This window comes from Epinephelus moara, chromosome 17, assembly GCF_006386435.1.
Source record: "Epinephelus moara isolate mb chromosome 17, YSFRI_EMoa_1.0, whole genome shotgun sequence".
NCBI lineage: Eukaryota > Metazoa > Chordata > Actinopteri > Perciformes > Serranidae > Epinephelus > Epinephelus moara.
In genome coordinates this window covers 1,053,954-1,078,821 of record NC_065522.1, presented here as the reverse complement: position 1 = coordinate 1,078,821, position 24,868 = coordinate 1,053,954, and the positions used below count along the sequence as shown (strand labels likewise).

The 24,868-nt window shown below is 41.9% G+C and overlaps 1 protein-coding gene across 1 annotated transcript in view; it reads right to left on the bottom strand.

Moving 5' to 3' along the window:
- Positions 1-6: 6 nt before the first annotated feature.
- LOC126404649 (actin filament-associated protein 1-like) overlaps positions 7-24,868 on the bottom strand; it is a 42,916-nt gene continuing 18,054 nt past the window's right edge. The window contains exons 7-11 of the mRNA XM_050068028.1: positions 20,749-20,878; positions 7,358-7,522; positions 7,069-7,259; positions 6,748-6,921; positions 7-3,812 (exon numbers count right to left, since the gene is read on the bottom strand). Coding sequence (XP_049923985.1) covers positions 3,786-3,812; positions 6,748-6,921; positions 7,069-7,259; positions 7,358-7,522; positions 20,749-20,878 — 687 coding nt within the window. The 3' untranslated portion in view covers positions 7-3,785. The remainder of the gene's footprint in view (positions 3,813-6,747; positions 6,922-7,068; positions 7,260-7,357; positions 7,523-20,748; positions 20,879-24,868) is intronic.

Genomic DNA, 24,868 nt, shown 5'->3' with positions numbered 1-24,868 from the left:
AGGAGCTGGCCGATGCTATGCTATGATTGATACAGTATGCTGTGTTTTAAAAGTAGTAAGCAGTCACACAGTGAGAAAAATGTATCATTTATAGAATTTTGATTAAACGTGATGCATCGATAATTGTTTTATCATCAAATCGTTGCCCTCTGAATCATAATTGAATCGAATCGTGAGGTGCCTGGAGATTTCCTAACACTTTATAACATTTTTTTTAGTCTTGTCCCACTTGGCTGGCATTTTTCAAACATATCAAAAACTCTATAATTTCAGGTAGGTGGCATACATGAAGAGAAGGATGGAACATGGTGGGAAAATGAAGAAACCTACATGATGGTTAGCAAAACGTCACAAATTGACGTATTAGAGCTACATTACGTCAACAGCTACAGGAAGTGAATTTTCTGTTATGTTACATTACGTGGAAGATAATCCACGACAGATTACCGCAACAACTTCATTTGACACAACAAAAAATTGACTTTTCCAAATCTTTCAATGATTTCTACTAATTTTATGACTTTTCTAGATTTTCCATGACTGTAGGAACCATGTATTTACAGGCCTTACAGACCACCACTGTCTACGACGCTGCCTCCATTATAAGATACAATATTATGGCCTCCTCCACCGTCACCTCATATGTTATTGTGTGAAACTGTTGACTCTGCCCTCTAAGTCCCATCTATTGGCTGTATCTATGTCATCATAAAGGATGCATGGAAGTGTGAGGGCAGTGATGTTTATGACGTTTGAAACTGATGTTATCTATTTTCGTATGCAAATGGAGTATAAATGAGCCCTACGTTGTAGAGCTGCTACCATCTCATTCATGTTTATGTCTTTTTTTTTTATTAATGTAGCTAGCTAGCCTGGTATTGGTTGATGTTTCCAACCAGGGGAAAACAGATATCAGTGAGCACAGCACCAAATCAAAGAGGTGGGCAGCAACTCAGAGGTCTGGAACCAGGCTTATTTGTGAGCAGATTTAGTATGTTCTTTGTAGTGCTGCACGATTTGATAAAAATGTGCGAGTACGATTTGAGTGGACAATATCGCGATTTGCGATTGCGATTACAATATAATAAAAAAAATGGTATCATTAGTCTTCTTGCTTGATTCAGTGTTTCCCCTACATTATATCAGGGGGCACTGACCTGACCTGACATAGTTATTGTTATGGACAGTGTAAATGACCATCAACAGACGCAGCACGGCACTGTACCCCCAGCGGAGCGAGCCTGTGTTGTGTTCAGGCGTTGTTGCGCCATAGCACAACACAGCAGCATGTCAAGTGGGCCGAAACCGAGCAAAATTGCTCAATTTTTCATTTGTTATTATATAGTTTGTTATGGAGTCCATGATTTCCCCGTGACACTTACAAATGTTTGCGTAACTGTGCTGGGATGTTGTTTTATGAGGCTCTGGCGGCTTTCAGTTGTCCTTTTGTCTTTAACGTTACACGGCTCGGCTTTTCTTGCTTGCATTCTTCCTACTTTCCTCTGTGCTGTCTCAAGTGCTGATATAGATTGGTCGTGTTGCCGCAGGACGTGGCGACTTTAACTTTTAAACTTTTACACAGCACGTCTTTCTGTTCAATGTCGCCGTACCTGAATCCAAAGTATCGCCATATAATAGACGTTGCGTTTTTTTCGCCACCAACTCAGTCTTTTCATGGTCGTGCTCATGCTCTTCTTCACCGTCTATGTTGGTCACTGCTGCACGCTGGCTGGTTACCTTACCATACGTGCTGCACACACCAGGATAGCTTGTGGGCATAATGTCAACAAACTCCACACACTACAGGAGAGGTAGTCACGTTCACAGGCACACACGTTAACATTTATTTACATTAAATTGCAAATCGCAGCCTTTTATGCGGTTACGTAATCGCACAGCCTGACATCGCAATTGCGATTGCAATTAGATTAATCGTGCAGCACTAGTTCTTTGTAACTATGCTACAAGAGCCCCCTTACCTGATCTTGTTTTTGTGTATTGAATACTTAATATTGGAGTGCAAAAATCAGATCCTCTCTGTTTGTGGTAGTATTCATTCAACATTTTTGAGTCAAAAAATTATATTCTACATTTTGGCACCCCTGCAGGCACAGAAAATATAGACAGGAAGTAAAACAGTTACCAGGTAGGTTCGAACAAAACATATTTCATTGATTTCTAATTAATTCCTTTCTGTGTGTAAAAATGTCCTTACACTGTCCCAAATATAACCAAGTAAAAAAATGAATATCTTCTTTATTAATGGGATGGGACACTCTTGTGTGTTACATACCCTACTTTTGATTTTAATAAAACAAAAATAAAACAAAACAAAAAAACAAAAAAAACCCCAAAAGGTAAACAACTACACTGCTTTGCATAAATCAGCCCTCTTTAAACATGTCAACATGTCTAACAGCCATACTGATCAACCTCCACAGTTCATTATGTTTTTTGAGTCTGGATGATTTTTAGAATGATTCTGCTTTTTCAAAAGCCCCTTAAAGAGATGGTTCAGATTTTCTGAAGTGAGGCTGTGTGAGGTACGTATCCATCGTCAATGTATTACATACAGTAGATGTCAGTTGGCACATCCCCAGTTTGGTGAATCAGGCTGAAGTCCTATATGGGAGCTAAGCAATCTACTGCTGATTTTATCCACCCAAAAGAAGTCCCACCTAAAAAAATCAATATCAGTTTAAGTGTGCGTTGTATTAAGAGTTTTTCCTCACTTTACCTGTCGCAGACAGTGATTTGCGACTGGAAAATTAGGTTGTTAGTTTTACTCCACTGAAAAAAACAGTGATTTAATATTCCTGAACACAGAAGCTGCTGGTCTACTGCTGCCTCTAACAGTTATTTTATTTGTGTTATTGTGTGACTTTGGCATTTAAAAGAGTTAGTTTGGATTCACCAAAGTCACAAACTATCTAATTGATCAAAGCAACATTCGACCAGCAGCTCCTGTGTTCAGCGAGCTAAAATCCCTGTTTTTGTCGAGGGAGACTAGTGGCTTTGACGAGAGCATAGATGGGGAACTGAAGTTGTCAACGGCTTCCCCATCAGAACAGGCAGTCTACTGGAAAGGTAAAGCGCTGAAAATTTTCTCAGTATAGTGTACACTTAATCTGATATTTATTTTCTTAGGAGGGACTTTTTTTAGGTGGTTAAAATCTGTTTTATTGCTGACCTCTCCACAGCAGTACATTGCTTATTCTCCATGTCAGATAATGGATAAGTACCTCAAATAACCCCACTTCAAATAATCCAAACTATTCCTTTAAAGAGGAGCTGCATTGTTATTCAGCTGGTGTGTGTTCTGATTACCGTGATGTACTTTGTTTGCTGATGCCGACACCCATGAATGAGAACGATAAACGGTGTAGGAGATGGGATTCTGTGGAGTGCCACAAATTCAACAAAAAAAAAAAACCCTTTAAATATATCAACATAAATAAAGGGAAGCTAGTATTTCCTCTAAACATTTACAAATAAATACTTGGTTTTGACCTTTTTGAACCCAAACAGTCAAACAGGTTTGAGTGAAAAGGATAAAAAGGTGGTTGCTTGAAAAGAAAGTACAGCGGACGACACAAGTTGCACAACTTAGTACACTAAGCATGCTTAATGGCAAAACTAGTTAAAAAGGTTGCCTGTGTATATTTTGGTAGTGACAGCAACTGGTTTTGTTCACGTGGACAGTATAAACAAATAAATATATAAACAATTTCTTAAAAAGAGAAAAAAAGAACTGAAGGTGAGACTGATGTGAGGGGTCAGGCGGTTTATGTGCCGGTCTTCTGCTCCCATTCCTGCAAAGCAAACACAGAGAGACAACAGGTTGTCATCACCACAGCAATTTTTTGGAATAAAGGACAATAAGGGTTAAAAGTAAAATAAATAATGCAAACCTAATAAAATTATATACTGATAAAAGATAAAGATAAAAAATATGTATTTTAAATCTAGGAGTAATTAATGGACATCTGTGCCAAAAATTCTCTGAAAGCCTTCTTAAAGGAGTATTTCACTGCTGGAAAGATGGCCTTTTAATAACACTAGAATGTCTCTGCAATAGAAAGACAAAAATACTTGAAATTGGTGCTACAGAACCAGAGAAAACAGAGGTAAGGGACACTTTTGCTTAAGAGGGAGAAAACCTACATTTACCAGAATGCACTGGTGGCTTGAGTGACGGGTAATACGAAAATGCGGAAGTATAGCCTGCAGTTTGAGCAACAGCCCAAGAGACGGCAAAACTCCACCAGATGACGGGATTTTAAGGGCAAGGAGGGATATCTAGGTACTGGTTAGATGGAAGGAAGTTTACTGCAGTTTATTTACACATACTACCCACACTGTTCTGATACAAAGCCTCTTGCAAACTAGCAGAGTATCTCTTTTAAGATATTGCATTCAGGAGAATGAGATCGATGCAAGGTCACGATGACCTTGACTTTTGAACATCAAAATCTATTTGCTTCATCCTTGAGTCCAAGTGGAGTCATCCTTGAGCCCACTTAGACTCAAGGATGAGGACTGCCAAATTTTAAGAAATTCCGTCAAAGCATTCTTAAACTATCAAGTTCATGAGAATGGGACGGACGACAACCTAAAAACACGATGCCTCCAGCCACAACTATTGCTGGCGCTTTGGCATTAAAAAATTGATTTGCTTGATTGATTTACAAGAATGACATTTTCAGCCTGATCTAGTCTCAAGCCTGTAATTAAATCAAGAAAAGAATAAATAAAACTTGTTATCCTGATGCATTAGTGATTTTGATAAGAAGTACCATAACTAATTATTTAAAGGGGAATTTGTTGTGTAATAAATGTTCAAAGCATCAACACCAACATATTCTTATTCTGTAATTGAACTACCTCAGTTTCTGCTCTTCTTGTCGCCCACCTTGTCTTGGCATTGATGACCCTCTTAATCCCAGCATCTCTGATTTTCCTCATCCTCACTCCTCATATGCTATTCCATAAGGTCACTTTTGTGAACTACACTGACAGTTTTCCAGAACTCAGAGGTGGTAAAGACTCAATGTTTTACAAATCTCAGTCATATCAAGTCCTGCAAGTTCCATCACATCCAAGTCCTAAACTCTGTGTAAGTCATAAACAAGTAATTAGGTGCCCTTAACCAAGTATATCATGATAAGTTTTAAGTTTTCAGTATCACAGTAATCCAGTGATAGTTGCTGCTAATAGTTAATTCAGCTCTCTTTTAATGAAGACCATTTAACAAGATGGAAACAAATACAGGCTGAAATAAAGATAACTCAAGTTGTAGACTCCTTGGCAACATCTTGTGTAAATCCCTAATAGCATGATGGCAACTTCAATTCCAGAATTATGATGGTATGATAATCATATCCTATGATAATTATACCACCTATCATAGCGCAGTCAGACATACTTTGATCAATACAGTCCCTCCAGAAAAACGCGATTATGGGATCGCATAATTCAACGCATAATCAGCCAAAGTCAACATATTCATGTGGGAGCCGCATTTTTTCAAAGACGACGCACTTTCGCCGCATAAATCGCCGATTTCCGCGTAAAAAGCGCGAAATATGCGGGGCTTGCATGATTTCATAATCCTTTTCGTTGCAAGAGGGGTTTTCCTTGTGAATGCTCTCTGTAATGTACAAACAACTGTTGTGTCTCTCTGAGGCTTGCTGTGCGCGTCACGTAATGAGACAGAGCGCGCACTATGCAGAGTCGGTGTGATGTTTCTTCTCTCTCACTCCTGTGGGGAGAAGGGAAGAAACCTTCCAGTGAAATAACTCTCGATCTAAAAGAGCTGGTTATGATTTTAGGCATGAATGTGGGATTCGGCCTCAGAGTAGCTGCGCTCCCGTCATCTCTGATAACGAGACAAGACAGGGAGACTGAAAGCGCATATAAATCACTCACTCTCTTACGAAGTCAGGGGTAAGAGAAGTGCTGTCTTTAATGACAGTAGTTTGAGAGAGATTTGTGACAGAGGCTCGAAGGGAGGTTCTTCCAGAGCGCGTAACACCAGGGGTAAATCCCACTGTGGTGCCAAAGAGCGTGTGACAGGTCTCATAATATCTATTTTATTTATTTATTTTTACATAAGTTGTAGCATATTCTAGCTACAGAACTTGTTTGACTCAGCAATGTTTTGTAAGTTATGTGTTTATTAAGGTCTGAAATAAAACAAGATGAGAACTTAAATATTCCCTGCACTTTCTGTGATGTAGTATGCTTGCTTATCCTAAGAAGTAATTAGAAATGACTACATTAAGGTAGTAGCCTAGTGAGAACAGGGTGTTGGGGGAATCACTTTTTTCCTCTTTTTCATCAAACCGCAGTTTTTGCAAGTTCCCGCAATTTTTGCAAGTTCCCGCAATTTCATCACATGAAATTGCAGAAATATCCCGCATATTCCATCGCATTTTTTAAGAAAACGTGCCGCATAATCAAGGATTTTTGCCCGCAACAATCACAAAAAAACTCCGCATTTTTTTGGAAGGACTGTCAATAAATTGTTTCCCCTCCCGTGCTTGTATACTGGGACAAGGACAGTAGTCTAATAAATGGCCTAGTTGAGCTATAACTGTACCTCCACTTAACTGTGCATGTAAACGCACTGACTGCCGATGTGCTGGTGTATTGTACCTACAGCTCATATGGATGTGCCAAAGCCAGCCTGATATTAGCAAACTATTCTTCATTGCTGTATTCCCTGTCTGCATTGTGAGCTCTGACCTTGGCCTTCCTGAGGACGTGTCCCCGGACTGGTGAGACCTTCTGGCTGCCCTGCTGCCGGCGGAGCAGTGAGGCACTGTTGACCGGCAGTGGTCCGGAGCAGGACTCTGTGTCACTGGTGTCACAGCTGGAGAAGGGAGAAGAGTCAAGGTTCCGTCGCAGCATCGCCGGTGACTACACACATACAGGCAGGGAAAAGAATTAGACAGCTAATGGCAGATAGCTTTGAAGCTAGCAACATGTGATTTCTGAACTAGTGTTGAAGTATTAAAGCACCACAAATGAAACACAAGACAGTACAGGGTAGCAGGTGTTCCTAACCTGGATTCCAGAGGAGCTAGCTTTTGGTTCGATGGTGAGGCCCAGGGTGACCCCACCACTCAGGGCTTTCTTCAGACTCTCCTTCACTTCAGTTAGCTCCAGTTCCAAATTTACCCGCTCCTCCTCCCTCTGCTTGCAGTCTTGCTCCACTTTCTTCAGTCGCTCCGACAGTGAGGCGTGCGAACGTTTGCCTATTGGAGGAGGAGATGGGAACTGCTCTGTGAATGCCCCTTAAATAAACTTGGAGATGTAAGATATAGCTTCTGTAATGAGCTTTTGTTACTCCTACCAACAGCAGCTTCCACTGCAGTGCGCAGGTCTCTCCTCTCTTTCTTCAGCTGGGTCAGATGGTTCCTTATCTCCTGCTTCTTCTTCATCAGCTCCTCCTCCTTGGCCTGCAGTCTCTTGGCATCAGCCTCCACGCGGTTCTTCCCGTACTTACACTGGTCTGCATCTGCAGAACAAAGACTTGGTGTGAAGAAGCTGGATCCAACAGGCTGAAATCCTGCAAGTCGACTGTCAAATGACCCACTGTGAGCTTGCTGATGTTGTCTTATGTGGTATTTTATTTCAAAAACTAAAAATACTGCCCACAGTTGTATGCCTCCATGTATGAGTCAAGTTTCTCTTACAGTTTACATTCATGTCTGTGAAAACAAGATTGCTTCACACACATCCTTCCCCCAACAGCACAGAAGATCTATACAATCAGTACAGTTTTAAGATTAGTGTCACTAATTTAGTATCTGATGAAATGTCTCCCCTGCTGTTCCTGAGATATGACATTGAATAATGACCAGAAAAGTACTTTTGCAGAATATTATGATGTCACAGTGATGTTGACCTTTGACCTTTTGATTATATTCATCACTTCATTATTTTACCCTATTAGTCGTGTGTGTACGTGTGTGTGACGTTTTGTAATAATTAGCATAAAAATTCTTGAGTTATCGCTGAGTCCAAGTGAATGTTTGTGCAAAATTTGTAGAAATTCCCTCAAGGTGGTCTTGAGATATGGTGTTCACAAGAATGAGACAGACAAGGTCACAGTGACCATTAACTTTGACCTATGACCACCAAAATCTGATCAGTTTACTGTTGATCCCAAGGGAATGTTTGTGTCAAATTTTAAGAAATTCTCTCAAGGCGTTCTTGAAATATCGTGTTCACGAGAATGGGACAAACGTATGAACAGATGGACACCAGCGTGGAGGCATAAAAATGTTCCAGCAGACACATTTCAGTAGGATATGATGACTGATTACAGTCATTCCAATATTTGTATTCTTTTTTACTTGAATAGCAATGAGCTGTGTCCTCTTTCTTATCTGGTATTTCTAGATGCTTTTGCTGGATCATAGACCCACGTACAAATACTGAATCAATCAGAGGTATGGGACTTTTTCGTTCATGCTGAATAGAGGTGAAAGAAGAAACATGGCTACTACTTTATACAGTACAACTAGAGAAATTAGCGACTGAAAGTGCTGCCCTCAGCTGTCTATGTCAGTCCTTCAGGAGTGTAAAAGTTTCATAATAAACATACATTGACAAGCATTCTATTTCATGTCACCATCTGCTGGTTGGCCATCATGATAAGAGTATGCATGTATAACATGATGTTAATTCTACTACAGAGGATACTATCAAGTCACGTAAAATCTGTTAAGTTAATGTTTATGTTGATCATATCATGCCTTAGTTTAGTTTCATGTTTAGTCTTTCGTTGTCATGAGCACTTTTATGTTAAGTTAAAGTCACTCATGTCTAGTCTCGTCTTGCACTTCCAGTTTTATTTTATACTCACCTTTTCCCTCTCATTTCAGACCCTGACTTCCTCCCTTTGTGTGATTTTCCCGCCACTGTGATTGTCTCCCCACTCCTGTGTTCCCCCTACCTTATGTATAAATAGTCCTTGTCTCCCTTTGTCTTGTGTCAGTTCGTCCTGTTATGTTGATCAGGAGAGTACTGTCTAGCGGCCAAACCATCCATGCATGTTGCCAGGTTTTTGTTGCAAGTCTTTGTTTTGTTTGCGAGCCTTAGTACAATTGTTTGATCCTCCAAGAGAGCGTTTTTTGTTAGTAGTTTTATCCTTCTTGTGAGAGCTTTTATTTTGTACTTTTTCATTGAGAGTGCTTTTGTGTGTTTTTTCAAGTAAAGATTTTTGTTAAACTTCACTACCGTCTCCAGAGTGTGCATTTGAGTCCCAGTCTTTGGTGTCACATTCTCAACAGAACGAACTGACATAATGGACTCAGCAGACTCTGAAACGGTGAGGAAAGCCTTACGTGCCCAGGGCACCCAGCTGCATGAACATGAGGAACAGCTCTCTGCCATTTACCAAGGACTGAGGGGTCTCACCGACCGACAAGGGAATTTCCAATTCTCTGTTACCAACCAAGTGAACCACCTGGCAAGTCAATTAAATCTTCTCATTAACCACCTCAAAGGTGATTCCTCTGCTACACCTCCTACCATGTCATCTCCACCTGCTGTTGACACTACTGCTGCTTTGGATCAAGCCAGACCTCTATCTCTGGAGATTCCGGAGATTGTCGGCCATTTTTAGTACTGTGCGATTTGCATTTTAAACACAACCTGGCTGCCTTTGTGTCGGATCAGGCAAATATAGCCTTTATTATGTCCCATCTGACGGGCAGAACAGCGGCATGGGCCACGGCAGAATGGTCCAGAGACTCAGTTCTGTGCCAATTACTCACCAGGTTCACAGAGACTATGAGCCGAATTTTTGATCACTCCTCCCCAGCAAGGGAGGCTTCCAGAGTGCTCATGCAAATTAAGCAATGTGATCGGCAGGTAATAGACTATGCTATTGAGTTCAGGACATTCGCAGCAGACAGTGGGTGGAATACCCCTGCACTAATTGACTAATTGACACTTTCATGAATGGTCTCACAGACTCTATTAAAGACCAGTTAGCACCTCTAGAGCTTCCCACTGATCTAGACACCATAATCTCCATGGCCACCCGCATCGACAACCGTCTTCAAGAATGACTCAGAGAGAGAGACGACGCACTTCTGTTCATCTTTCACATCATCGTTCACACCATGCCAGGACCCTCTGGAGATCTATATCCCAAGCTCAATCGTCACCGGAGAGACCAGCGCCTCCTAAAGCTCCAGAGGAGCCCATGCAGTTGGGCAGGGCCAAAATCACTCCCGAGGTGCGGCAGCGCCGACTGCGGGAGGGCTGCTGCTTCTACTGTGGCTAGCGAGCCGACTCTCCACCCTCAACTTCCCTTCTCATGCTCTGACTCAAGTCCAGGTAAAGTTCATGGCCAGAGTGTTAGTGGATTCAGGAGCTGATGAAAACCTTATAGACTGGGGTATGGTTAAGAGACTTAACATTAAGGGCCCTATTTAGATGGTCTAAAACGCAAAGCGCCAGGCTTGCGGTGCATGGGCGTGTCCCTGTCACTTGCTAGTTAGACAGCGCGTTTTCAGACTGTGCGCCATGGCGGAGTCTTAAAGGGTTGGACTTACTCTGTGAATTAGTCATGGGTGTGTTTTGGGTGTATCATTCAATAAGCCAGTCAGAGTGTCACCTCTCATTCCCTTTAAAAGAGGCGCGATTGGAGCGCACGGCGGAGAGCTAGTTAGATGGCGGGCCTACCAACTGGAAAGAGTGAGCGTGTTACAGCTGAGGAGAGGATAAATGTATCTCTATATCGACTGTCCCATCACATCTGATGACAGATCAAAGGGGATTGGCACCGTTTGGCACGTTTGGCACGCGTAATGGAAACCCAACCTGATTTGATTAATACAGCCGCAATCTAATAAATTCACATCCCTCTCAGCCAACCACAAACAGCCACAGCATCAGATAGGGAGTATATATTCAGCATCTGTCATCTTAGAAAAGTCAAAAGAAAGAAACAGAGTGAGACTGCGAGAGAGAAAGAGAGAGCGCGCGCGCACGAGAGAAACGCTGTCAACAAAGTTATTCAATTTTATTTTAACCCGGGAGGTTAGAGAGCCCAGCTCCCTCTCCAGCATCCTGAACGCCCCCCGCCTGAAGGTGCAGGAAGGGCTGGTCCCATGGCTGCACCCGGGCCGTCTGGTCTGGCTGCGCGCGGGCTGTGGAGCTTCCCCCGGGTGCCCCCGGCTGTGCGGCGGGCTGTGCGGCCGCTGTGCATACTCCTCCTCCTGACAAGATGATCTTCAGTTTTACGTTCTAAAAGCTTTTTTTTTTTACATATACATTTGTAGCCTACTTGTAGGGCTATAAGTTTACGTTTTTAGTTCACAGAAGCTGGTTATTGTTGTGTTTATGTCAAAATAAAGTTTATCAAATGTTTTCACATCTTTGATTTTGTGATTTACATGCCAAAATGATCACAATTCAATTGGGAAAGACAAGTTCATTTTACAGGCTATGCATCATCAGCCCGTGGAGGTCTGCTCGCAGTTCCGTATATTCGGACACTGCGAGCTTGGACCTCCCGGATTATGATGATCATTATTACTGCGATTAGATCATTCTGATTAATGACTGACCATTAAGACGTGTTTCTGATAAATATTTTAATGTGCACAATAATAACCTTTCACATTGTAATCATATTTTTATTTGTTATCTTTTGCATATGTGTGGCTGCTCCGTGTATGTCTGAGCAGAGTGCACGCGCGTTGTGCACCCGCCTAGAGACGCATATTACCAACTTGTTTAACAGTGAAATACTGCGCTGTTGACTTTATACCAGGTTTTTGTTGGTCACTGGCGCATTTGCTTTTTACGCCATCTAACTAGCAACGCGCCATGACTGCGCCTGACCACTCCTCATTTTTAGACCAACACACCCAGAGAAGCACAAGTTCATTTGCTAGTTAGACGACGAGGGCGCAGGGCGTGAAAATGACAACTGCGCCTGCATCTAAATAGCAATGACACTTGCGACATGGATTATGCGCCCTCCGCCGTCTGCTTTAGACCTTCTAAATAGGGCCCTCAGACTGAAACCTTGCCGCAACCCGTTACCGCTAGGGATGCACCGAATATTCGGTAACTGAATATATTCGGCCGAATATTGCAAAAAAACACACATTTGGTATTCGGTGGAATAAGTTAAAAGCAAGGCTGAATAATAGCGGCGTTTTGATAACGCAATCAAATGGCGTGCCGTGACGGGCGGAATAAAATGTCGGTAGTGTGGCGATCCGTCCGTCACGGCACTGGCATTTGCGACTAAAAATAGTTTTAAGCGAGCAAAATAGGCTTAAATCATTCAGCACACTGTGCGAGCAGCCTACATATTTCAACCAGCAGCAGAAACGAAAGGCGAATCCCACCGATTGTGGGTTGAACGGGGGTCACAGACACAGACAGTAACGTTAATGTATTCCTGTCAAATACGGCGGCCATCGGCTTACCGGGCAACGGAGAAGTCGGTTCCAATAATATCCTCTTCTTGGTGTCATGACTGCCCAGAAGTACCTGAACAGCCGAGCCAGCCGAACACAGGTTATGTGTCAGAGGAGAAACGAGCCTTTCACATTTCTGGAAGTACAAACCTCACCGCACTTTAGGGACTGTTCATTACTTATGAAGGGACTGTCAGGGGAGGAGGGTTTTTTTTTATTTTATTTTGATCCCCCCTATGTAAATCACTTATTGATGCTGTTTTTGAAGTATGAATAAGTCAATAAGTAATTTATTCCATTGAAATATCATTGATGTATTATAGAAAAGTGATTTATCTTTTCATAAATGACAAAAGGCACATCTGCCTCATTTTCGCTGTGGTATCGTGATACTACTCAGAACCATGATATTTTCATTGGTATCGCACAGTGGGTCCCAATTTTGGTACCGTGACAACACTAATCTGGAGGGGGTTCATCTGCAAAAACTAATGAAAAACTAAACAATGATATTCGGTACTCGGTATTCGGCCAAGCGTTTAATAATATTCGGCTTCGGCTTCGGCCACAAATTTTCATTTCAGTGCATCCCTAGTTACCGCCAGTGCTTAAGATGGTAAAATACTATTCAAGGTCACACATGTCACAGAACCCATCACACTTACCTTTGACAATAAACACACAGAACTCATAAGTTTTCACTTATTCAACTCAGCACTGCATCCGCTCATATTAGGGTTTCCTTGGTTGACCAGACACAATCCCCACATTGACTGGAGATCTGGGAGGATCAAGGGGTGGGGAGAGGACTGTCACAAGTCATGTTGGACAACTGAACCTGGAAAGGTAAACCTTGACAATGAGACTGTTAATGAGCTAACCATCAATCATGTCAAGACTGAGACTGAATCAACCAAACCTGAGTGTGACACTGACTTTCCTGACTTATCCAAGGTACCTCCATCTTATCTTGACATCAAAGAGGTCTTTTATAGGACCAGTGCCACATCACTTCCCCTGCATCGGCCCTATGACTGTGCCATAGACTTGTTGCCTGGGGCTCCCATTCCTAAGGGCAGACTTTACTCTCTCTCGGGTCCCGAGAGGGAGGCCGTGACTAAATACATTGAAGGCAGGATTGATCCGACCTTCCTCCTCCCTGGCTGGAGCCGGATTCTTCTTCGTGGGGAAAAAAGATGGATCTCTCAGGCCCTGCATCGATTATGCTCCATTGAATGACATCACTGTCAAAAACAGGTACCCCCTCCCACTCATCTCCTCTGCTTTTGAACTTTTACAAAATGCCAAAATATTCACCAAGCTAGATCATCTGGTCAGAATCAGGGAGGGGGATGAATGGAAGACAGGTTTTAACACACCTAATGGACATTATGAATATCTTGTCATGCCTTTTGGTTTAACCAATGCTCCTGCTGTATTCCAAGCTCTGGTTAACGATGTTCTCAGAGAATATCTCAACCAATTTGTGTTTGTCTACTTGGACGACATCCTGATTTTCTCCCTCGATTAAAAGACGCATGTCCAGCATGTCCGGCAAGTTCTCCAGAGGCTTCTGGAGAACCAACTGTTTATGAAGGCAGAAAAATGCGAATTTCACGTGGACACTGTCTCGTTCCTAGGATTCATCATCTCTGCCAACCAGGTCTGGATGGACCCAAGCAAGGTCAGTGCTGTTGCCAATTGGCCCACTCCTACTAACTGCAAAAAGGTTCAACAGTTTTTAGGTTTTGCCAACTTTTACTGAAGGTTTATAAGAAACTTCAGTGCCATCGTGTCCCCTTTGCATGCTCTCACCTCTATGAATGTTCAGTTTGTGTGGAATCCTCAGGCAGATCAAGCATTCTAGCAGCTGAAAGAAATGTTCACCTTGGCTCCCATACTTACTGTTCCTGACCCACATCGACAGTTTGTGGTGGAGGTGGACAACTCAAATGATGGCATTGGAGCCATTCTTTCCCAGAAATCGGCTTAGGACAACAAACTACACCCATGTGCTTTCCTCTCACTGGTAGGAGGGGTTACATGACAAATAGAAACAGAGGTGAAGAGTGCTAATGGTATGAGCCCGGCACATAGTGGTTGCCCACAAAACCGGTTGTTTGTCCCTGTGTCCCTCCATTCCCAGGTAATTCACTGGGCTCACACGTCAAAGCTCACCTGTCGTCCAGGGGTGAGAAGAACAGTGTTTTTCATCAAACAAAGGTTCTGGTGGCCAGCCGTGGAGAAGGAGGTCAAAGAGTATGTGGCAGCCTGCCCAGTCTGTGCATGGAACAAAACCTCATCCAGAGTGCAGATGGGTCTGCTGCAACCTCTGCCTGTTCCACGCCGCCCCTGATCGGATATCTCGATGGACTTCGTCACTGGTCTCCCCTGTTCAAAAAGTAACACCACCGTGCTGACGGTGGTGGACAGGTTTTCTAAAATGGCACACTTTATTGCACTGCCCAAGTTACCCTCTGCCAAGGTAACGGCAGAGGTCATGCTGCACCATGTTTTCAGGCTTCATGGATTTCCAAGAGACATAGTGTCAGATCGTGGACCTCAGTTAATTTCCAGGTTTTGGAAGGAGTTCTGCCATCTCCTTGGTGCCACCGTCAGTCTCTCTTCTGGTTAGCACCCTCAGTCGAACGGTCAGACAGAGAGGCTAAACCAGGAGCTGGAGACCTGCCTGCACTGCACTGCTTGGTCTCCCAAAACCAGGCCTCTTGGAGCAAGCACCTCACATGGGTGGAATACGCCCACAACACCCTCCCCACGTCAGCTACAGGTCTCACACCATTCCAGTGTGCGTATGGTTATCAACCTCCGCTGTTCTGTGTACACCGTCAAAAAGCTTTAGGTAGTTTGTAAGAGAGGACGAGGGAGGCAATTCCTCGTTGACTGGGAGGGTTACGGCCCTGAGAAAAGGTCATGGATCCCATCCAGTTTCGTGGTGGATCAGACCTTAATAGATGACTTTTACAGACTCAATCCTCACATACCTGGGCCGTCAGGAGCCGTCCCTAGGGGGAAAACCATGCCTTAGTTTAGTTTCATGTTAAGTCTTTCGTTGTCATGAGCACTTTTATGTTAAGTTAAAGTCACTCATGTCTAGTCTCGTCTTGCACTTCCTGTTTTATTTTGTACTCACCTTTTCCCTCTCGTTTCAGACCCTGACTGTGATGTGTGATTTTCCTGCCACTGCGATTGTCTCCCCGCTCCCTGAGTGGTCTCATCTGTGTTCCCCTTACCTCATGTATAAATAGTCCTTGTCTCCCTTTGTCTTGTGTCAGTTCGTCTTGTTATGTTGATCAGGAAAGTACTGTCTAGCATCCAAGCCATCCATGCATATTTCCAGGTTTTTGTTTCAAGTCTTTGTTTTGTTTGCAAGCATTAGTACAATTGTTTGATCCTCCGAGAGATCATTTTTTGTTAGTAGTTTTATCCTCCTTGTGAGAGCTTTTATTTTATACTTTTTCTCCTCCATTGAGAGTGCTTTTGTTTTGTGTGTTTTTTCAAGTAAAGATTTTTGTTAAACTTCACTACCGTCTCCAGAGTGTGCATTTGAGTCCCAGTCTTTGGTGTCACGTTCTCAACAGATAGTTGATAATGACTAAAATTAGGTGGGGAAAAAAGGGTATCCCCGATAGATATCGACATTGGTTATCAGCCAAATAGGGTTGCTATATATTGGCATTGGCACATATCGGCAAAAACTCCAATATCATGCATCCCTAATCATTTAATATTTGCCTTTCTTGTTACTTATTCCATTGAGTTTCTTGTAGTGATGCTACTGCCCCACTTCTCACAACATGGTGAATAAAATGTTATTAGCAATAGGAATACCTTCCATCATTATGAAAAATAAACTGGAATTATTCTTAAACTTTCAATCTCTTCTGGGTTTTTTTTACTTTCTTTCTTTTTTTTTTTTTTTTTTAGCAAAGTGTAATTTATAAGGCATTCAGATAGTCTTTCAGCTAAATTGTAACTATGCAATTTGGCAAAAATTTTAGGTCCTTTTAATTGTGGATATTTATAACTTCATTGTTAAAAGTTAAACCTAAATAAATTCCACAGGATATCAATATCAATCTGGACTCATTACTAAACATAACGTTCCTCCACATGTTCAGGTTCCAGTGCACGTGTTGCAGACACCAGCGCAAACGGGGCTGACGGTGAAGGGCAGTCATGGTTGAGTGCAGTCTGTTCTGGATTGTCTGGGCAGAGAGTCATCGGCCATATCGTCCTGCAAACCTTGACTGCAAATCTGTAGAGGACTGCCTACGGTTCCTAAGTGCTGACGGGATGAGGAAATGGTCTTCTTGGGGTGCCACCTTTTTTGTGGACGCTCACTTCGCGGTCTGTCTCTGACATCCCCCATTATATGGAACTTGGCCTTCAGTTTGCAAATGGTACAAGGGCTCAGTCCAAATAATGCTGCAACTTGGTTTTGCGGAACACCAGCTTGAAGTTGCCCTATTGACATGCCGATTCGTGGAGCAGACACCAACTGACCACTGTAGCAGGGCCCATGCTTACAGGTGCTGACCTGATTGTCAGCACCTGGGGATACCAGAAGCTCAAAACAAGAGTCAATAGCAACAGCAAAAAAAAAGCTGTTTGGCATTGGCAGAGAAGATTTGGCAAATCTTTCATGGGCGCAACCCACATACTCAGCTCTGCTGCTCATGCCACAAATGCATGTTCCTTACAAATGTGGCACCATTTAAAAGGGAAATAAACAGGCTTTCCAACAGTATTTATGGCCAAGAAGCAACAAAGAAATAATCTACCAAACACAATTTCCTTACTTTTTGTGCTTAGTTTATTTGATCAAAACTGCTTAGCTTTACCGTTTGATCTCTGTTTTTCCATGGTGGTTGTCAATGTCAAGGAAGGATCCTTAAAAAGCTGAATTTCAAGGAGGCTATGTCATCAAATTCTACTATGGACCAAGTCCTTCCTTCAGAAAATTTTGAAGGATGCATGTGTGTATCCTCAGTGGGCATTAAGTACCCACAATTCTTTGTGTACAATTTGCAAGAATTGAGGGCAGGTTATCTTCAATGATACACATCTTGGCAGGGACGTAGCCATCATTTCAGAATTGAGGAGGACAAATTGTTCAGAGGTCTATTGAGTGATTTATCATCCTCTCGCATTCAATTGCACCTTTCCTTAGCAGCTAAAGAACCACATAACCAAAAACAGCCACAGTACAGCACCAGGGGACCGACTTTAGTTCTTTAACATTATATACTATCAAAATCTTAAGTTTTAGCTGCCAAACTCTGGTTGAGTTGACACAGAATGACCCTCGAGCATCTACAGGGTAAGTAGCCAGATAATTGAGTGCCAAATACCTGCCTGGTTTCTCCCTGTCCCTCTTCTATCTATTGCAATAATATAGATAATAAATGTGCAAAGCGTAGTAGTGACATAGCTGTGGAAATTAAGCTCAAAATCACTTTTATGCTATAGATATTTTTTCTCAGCCAGTTATAATCTCTCCTCACCTGTGAAGACCCTGCATGATCATCCTTGCTACCCTGCTCAGGGTCATCCCTATGTTCCCCGGGTCCTATGTTCCCTGGGTCCTATATTCCCCGGGTCCTATGTTACCCCCTATGTTCTGCAACCAGGGAACACGGTCCCTATTTGTTTATTTGTTTATTTGCACATCTTGTAGTACGATTATACAGTGGTTTCAAAAGAAAACAAACAAAATGTGTGCTGGAGAGGTCCGAAACCCAATCGGGCTTATCTAGTGGCCTCACCTCTATTATGCAATTAGGTTATTAGAATATAAAAGATAATTTAAAAAAAAGAAACACAACATGAATAAAATGGACAATTAAAGTAAGTACTAAGTAAAGAACACAGCATATATAAAATGAACAAGTTGCTGAAAACACACAAAAAACACAACATAAATAAATGGGACAAAGTTAAGTTGAAAGTAGAAGAATAAGGTGTCTATCTACTGAGGTACACAACAAAACAATACTTGAGTGATAGTCTGGGTCAGCAGTTGTTTACACCTCAGCAATGAGTTTGTTTTTTAATCTAGTTTTGAATATAGGGAGGGACGGAGTGCTAGGTGCTAAATTTGAGTTTTTATTCCACAGAGAGACCCCTCTGTATTTAATATTATATTATATTATATTATATTATATTATATTATATTATGGGGGAACATAGGACCCTGGGAACATAGGACCCGGGGAAGATAGGTATGGTCCCACCCTGCTCTTTCTATTGTGGCAATAAAGATTAAAAAAATATGTGCAAAGCAATAGTGAGCACAAGTTCTGCGCAGAAATTAAGGAGGAGTGGGTTTATTCCTAGCATGAAACTAGCTAGCAAGCGATTTCACATAGGTAACAATAACATTAGTATTCTTGGTAACTAGCTTAACTTGATATATTGGCATCTATCAATTAGTCATCATTTAGCAAACATTATCTATATGCAACAGCATTACTCAACTTACACGGTTTGGAAGAAACTGCGCAAAGTTTTTTGCTTCTTGCTGGCTGGTTTGCTGAACATAGTTAACACACAGCAGCACTGCCCAGCAGCACACGTCTTGTCTGTGCGATTGATTCAGATCACAAGACAACAGCATGTGTATGCTGCCTGGCGCTGCCTACTCATGGTGCGTTTAAAGACGGCTCGGAAAAACATGTTACCACATGTTAAAAACGGAAAGTGCGGGGGACAGAGGGCACAGATACGGGAAGTGCGAGGGACAGAGGGCTAAGATACGGGAAGTGCGGGGGACATGTCCCACGCGTACCCCACGTCCGCTATGCCCATGCATCCGGGCACTCGCTAGTCTGTTCCAATGTATGTTCACCAAATGCTAGAAAGGAGTCTTGCCTATTACCTGTAGGATCCTACTTGGAAAGATCTGTCCTACCAAAGAAGCATCCTTGACATCCTCTTTTTACAATATGGGAAACAGTATGGCATGGCACCCACTTCCTGTTCACAAATTCCCGTATTACAGCTAAAGAGTGCACTACAATATGTTTCTGAAAACATTTTAGGCAAGAAATAGAGATATAGAGAACAGACAAACTCTTGGTTTATATTTAATCAGCACTGCTTAGTTTTACTATTTGATCAGAGTTTGGTCTGAGTTTGAGAGTGAGAGAGGGACGGGTCTCTCTCTCTCAATGCACTTCTTTAGTCTTGTGTCCGTGGTGGTGGGCACACAAAATATTCGTATAATTGCTCTTTCAAGCAACAGCCAAAGAGCCAGAGAAAATTTGAGATGAGCAGGAGATCTGGGTGCTTGCAAAGTTTCCCTTTAAGACCCCAAAGACCACCTGTGTAATGGTGCATTGCCTATCTGAAAATAAGAGATTTTCCAGGACAAAATCAACACGTGGGAAAATTGCCTTTATTATGAGGGCACTGTTAAGACTTGAGGTGCCCAGAAACCCATTGAACTCACAGCCACAGCCTTGAGCAGTTATTCATTACACCAGGACTGTGCCTTCCCTTACTGGAAAATACACAGAGGGGAATCATCCAACATCTGTGTGGATGTGCATGCATGTGAACTTTTCTCATGAGAAATCACTCAATCAAACCACCACTGACATTTTCAAATTCAATACACTAATCTGGCACTGGAAATATGGGTATTGTGTGGCATACTCTAAATCCAACATGACATATATTTGGTATTTCCATCCCCACATTTGGAGGAGGACAAGCTATACAAGTGGTTACAGCCCATCTCGTTCACACATTACACAAGAAAATACTATTCTGAACCACAAGGATTAACACAACCACATCTCGCCCTCTCCAAATCTGGGCTTCTGCTATTGCGTCTGTTTGAGCGTTACCTCAACGTTGGCAGGAGGTTCAGGTCTGGCCCACGTGCGTCAAATGGACTGTCTCAAGGGTAACATAGGTTTTAAGTTTTCAAGTTATTTACTCCCCCCTACTTAAACCGACTAATTTGTAATCCTGCATTTTTCCAAACTGCTGTGGAGCAGAGTTTTTTACTAGAAAGCAATCAGCTGTGGTGAGGCTGGGACTGGGGAGCCAGACACACTGTCTGATACTCACTTACACAAGAGAACTGACTGGGAAATGTGGACTACTCTCAGAAGGTACAATGTTAATGATATTTCAAATTTGATTTTATCAGAAATTACAGAAAAGTTGACTTCCTGTCCTACTTTTTTACTGTGCTGGCATGATAAGCTCTGCTGATATAATGAAAATAATGTAAACTCATAACATACTTTTTGCTGCTACTTACTGGAGCTGTTTCGTCTCATAGAGGTGGTTCCATTGGTCCCATTGACTCCGTTCTTTTTGGGCTGGTTCTTTGGCTCTGTCTTTTGCTTTGATGCCACCCCATTGGCTCCTGTACCCTTCTTTCCTTTCAGCTGATTGGAGAAGAACAAGGAAGAGGGAGACTTCTAAAATATCTCTAAAAAGTTAATACAGCGCTGTATATAGATATATATTTTTGAAGAGTTCACCTATATATTTAAAAAAAAATATAACACACACACACATACATACATACATATATATATATATACATATGTATGTATTTTTATATGTATATATATATATATATATATATATATACATAAAAACAAAAACTGAGTAAAATTCTTTCTATATGTACAGAGTCTTGGCCAATAAACCTTAAACATTGAGGATATATTTTAAAAAGCTGGGTTCAGACTAACCGTCATTTTTCCATTTTTGCCTGTTCAGACAGTCACTATATCAGATTAGGCAATTGTGAAGTCATAAAATCTTGCTGTGACTTGGCTGACTGACATGATGACTACACATAGGTTCCACGACCAATCATCCCTCGTCACACTACGTGTGTGATGTCACTGGATTATTCTTGTCCTATTTTTATTATTATTACATCATTATTTCAGTCATTGTGGCTGTTCATGTCCCAGCTGAAATGTTATTGTAGTTATGAAAAAATAACCACCAGATGGCAGGAGCCATGAGAATTAATTTTTTTTTAGAAAATGAAGGGATTCTTAAAGTTAAATGATAAGGGACTTTTAATTTTAAATGGATTTAGGAAGTGTTGAGTTAAAAATGATGGTGCATTGCATTAAATTTAACAGGGCAGATGGGAGTGGATTATAAACAAAAGTAGAAAAATACAGAGGGAATGAGAAATAAAGGCCTGTTTCTAACGTAGTCTGTTTCAAGTGACGCTGGTACCCTCTGCAGTTGTGGTGAGTAATGCCTGGTTCACACTACAAAACATTTTTGTCTGTTCTGACAGTCACTATGTCAGATTATGCGATTGTGGAGTCATAAAATTGTGCCGTGACTTGGCCGACAGACATGACAGACTACACGATAGAAGAAACCAGGAAAAGCTTGCACAGTGATCAGATAAATGGAATGTCCACTCCAGAGGTTGATGGATGTCAAAGTTCCATGTTTAATGGTCCATCAAAAATATACAAAAAAGATAACAGGTGCGACCATATAGTGAAAAAACAAAAGAAACAACAACAACAACAAAAAAAAACTGAACAGAAACGTTTCGGCTACACAGCCATCCTCAGTCAGACGACACGATGGTCCATACCAATCATCCCCGGGTTACTCTTGTCCTATTTTCATTATTGTTACTATTATTCAGTTCCTGTGTCGGTTCATGTGCCAGGCAAAATGTTATTGTAGTAATGTAAAAAGTACCACCAGATGGCAGGAGCTACACTTGAAGTACTGCATGAAAGCATGCAAGTCACAGAATCCTCCACAAGTTCCTGCAAATGATTCACAATAAAAGCGTATTTAGAAAATTAAGGGATTCTCTCAACTGAAGTGATAGGGGCTTTTAATTTACAGATACAGGAAGTATTGAGTTTGAAATGATGGTGCTATGCATTAACTTTATCAAGGCAAATGGGAGCAGATAAAAGGTAAAAATATAAAAATACAGGGGGAATATTAAATAACGGCCTGTTTATAATGTAGTCTGTTTCAAATGAAGCTGGTACCCTCTGCAGTTGTGGTAAGTAAAGGCCCCGCCACAAGTTTTTAATTTTACTACTTCATATCCTCCACTATGAAGAAATAACATTCTTTGCTAGCTTTGTGCTAATGGCAGTACTCAGTGGGGTGCTAAAGTGCCTCTGCTGTTTCACCCCATCATTTTTCCCTTTTAACTCTGCTGTGGTTGCATCCCTAGAGGAAATATCAGAAAGGCTGGGGTGTTGTTGACATACAGTTGCCAACGGCAGCAGATCGCACTGTCGTTCTTTTGGTCAAAGCGACGGCTGTGATGGGAGCAGTTGTAAACGACATAAAGAAAATCAAACATGCTAGACTTTCTGTGTGAACGTCATGAGGCGTCCCAGACGTGGCGTTTGTTGTCGTCTACTATGACACACTACTCGAGATGAAACGATGGATTATTGCGTATGACACTCATTGGCCGCGTTTCCCAGATCCAGTTAATAAGATCTTAGCGCTAAGAGCTTCTTAAGAACACTCTTAAGCCTCCTGTGAAAGACAAACGCGTTTCCCAGATTCACACTTAGCTTAAGAAGATCTTTCACTAAGAAGGGGTTGTAAGATCGAGCTGACCCACTCTTAACAGTCTTCTTAGCGACCAAACGCTCACAGATCCAGCCGCGGCAGGCAAATTAATATTACACTAAGCAAGGATATTAAAACAGTGCACACCGTATATATTTTGATCTATTTTATACTTCAGATTTGTATTGTTTAGCATTAATTGGTGACAGAAAAGAACAAATTTCATTCTGCAGGGAAACACGTGTCCTTACTGTGCATATGACAATAAACACTTTGAATCTTGAATCTATATGTTTTATGAAGACCCTATGTGCGCTCAAAGCTGTGGCACAAGTTACGCACCGAAATCTGGCGGAAGAAAAATAATAATAATAAGAAAAATAAGTATAAGTAATAACAAGTGTGTTCCTGTAGGCTATGTGCTTTGCACATCAGGCACACAAATAAAATGAATCATCATGACTATCATTTATCATAATTTGTCCGCACATATCCCACATCTACATGCACATATGAGATAGTTTACCGCACCCAAAAAATACATCAGGGCACAACAGAAACACATCCACCCTCTAAACCTGCAACATTTCACAGATATCAGGCAATTGACAGGTGTAATTGAACTCAGCTGGAACCTCATCAAGGGACGCTCCACCTGCTACTATATTAAGGCGTTGCCACATCACACATGTGTGAGATACCATAGCTGCTTTACAGCATATTCTCGCCGCTAACCAATAGCATCGCCGTGTATATGTAAATGCATTTGTGCATCAGCACTTCAGCCCACTCGACGTGCTGTCAGACCAGGCTGTCCAAATGAAGTACCGGCTGCCCAGTGCTGAGATACAACGCCTCATCAACTCAGTGTCTCCACACATCCGCACATACATGTCACATTAACTCTTTTACAACTGTCAGCGTGCTGCCTGTGTTTTCATAGTTTATACCTGGCGTTTTGTCTGATTCTCAGTGTAGATTAATATAGTCCATAAATCTGTCAATTTTGTTCATCCGTGAACTGGTCACGTTAAGATGATCATTAGCAGAGACACAACGTTGATGAATGCAAGTAGCATACAATGTGGTCAGGATGCAATGCAGGTCTTTAAAGGAGTCATCACCCGGAAATCATATTTTTCCTTGTTAATACGTGCATATTGGAGCTGGACCTCAGTTTAGAGAGCTGCATTGGGATTGGGTCCCACAGGACCCAATCCCAATGCAGCTCTCTCTAAATCACATCTTGCGGGAGCGGGCGTTTTGAACTTTGCTGGGGGCTGGAATGGGCGGCTAAAAAACCCCACTGCGGGATCAGGATATAGGCTATAGCAACAGGATGGAGTTAACAAATGTTGTGGAAAAGAAGCTCAAACAAGGTCTGAAGGCGCACTGAGCCCTCTACTTCCCAGCGCTCTCAAAGCTGCCGCATTTCATCTTCAGTATCCCCGCATCCAGTGCGCCTTCAGAGCGGGCCTTTAGTGTCTGTGGGCGCATCTTGGAAGAGAGACGCACGGGATTGGGACCGCAGTCGGTCAGCAACATTCTCTTCCTCCACAGCAACATTATGGCCAAGTGATTCATTTGTTAAATTAATTCGTTTCATTCGTTAACGTTGTTTATTTTATGTTATTTATTAGTGTTATTTGAGCCACTCACAGCCTACTGTCGTTGCCATTTGTTAATTACATAAAGAGGCGTGATGATGCCGGTGTTATTGAGCATAGGCTTTATCTTTATCTCATTAATGTTTCTTATTCAGGTCTCTCTTAGAAAAGAGACCTTAACCTCAATCACTGCGTGATTATATAAAGGTAGAAAAATAAATAAAATACAGAGGA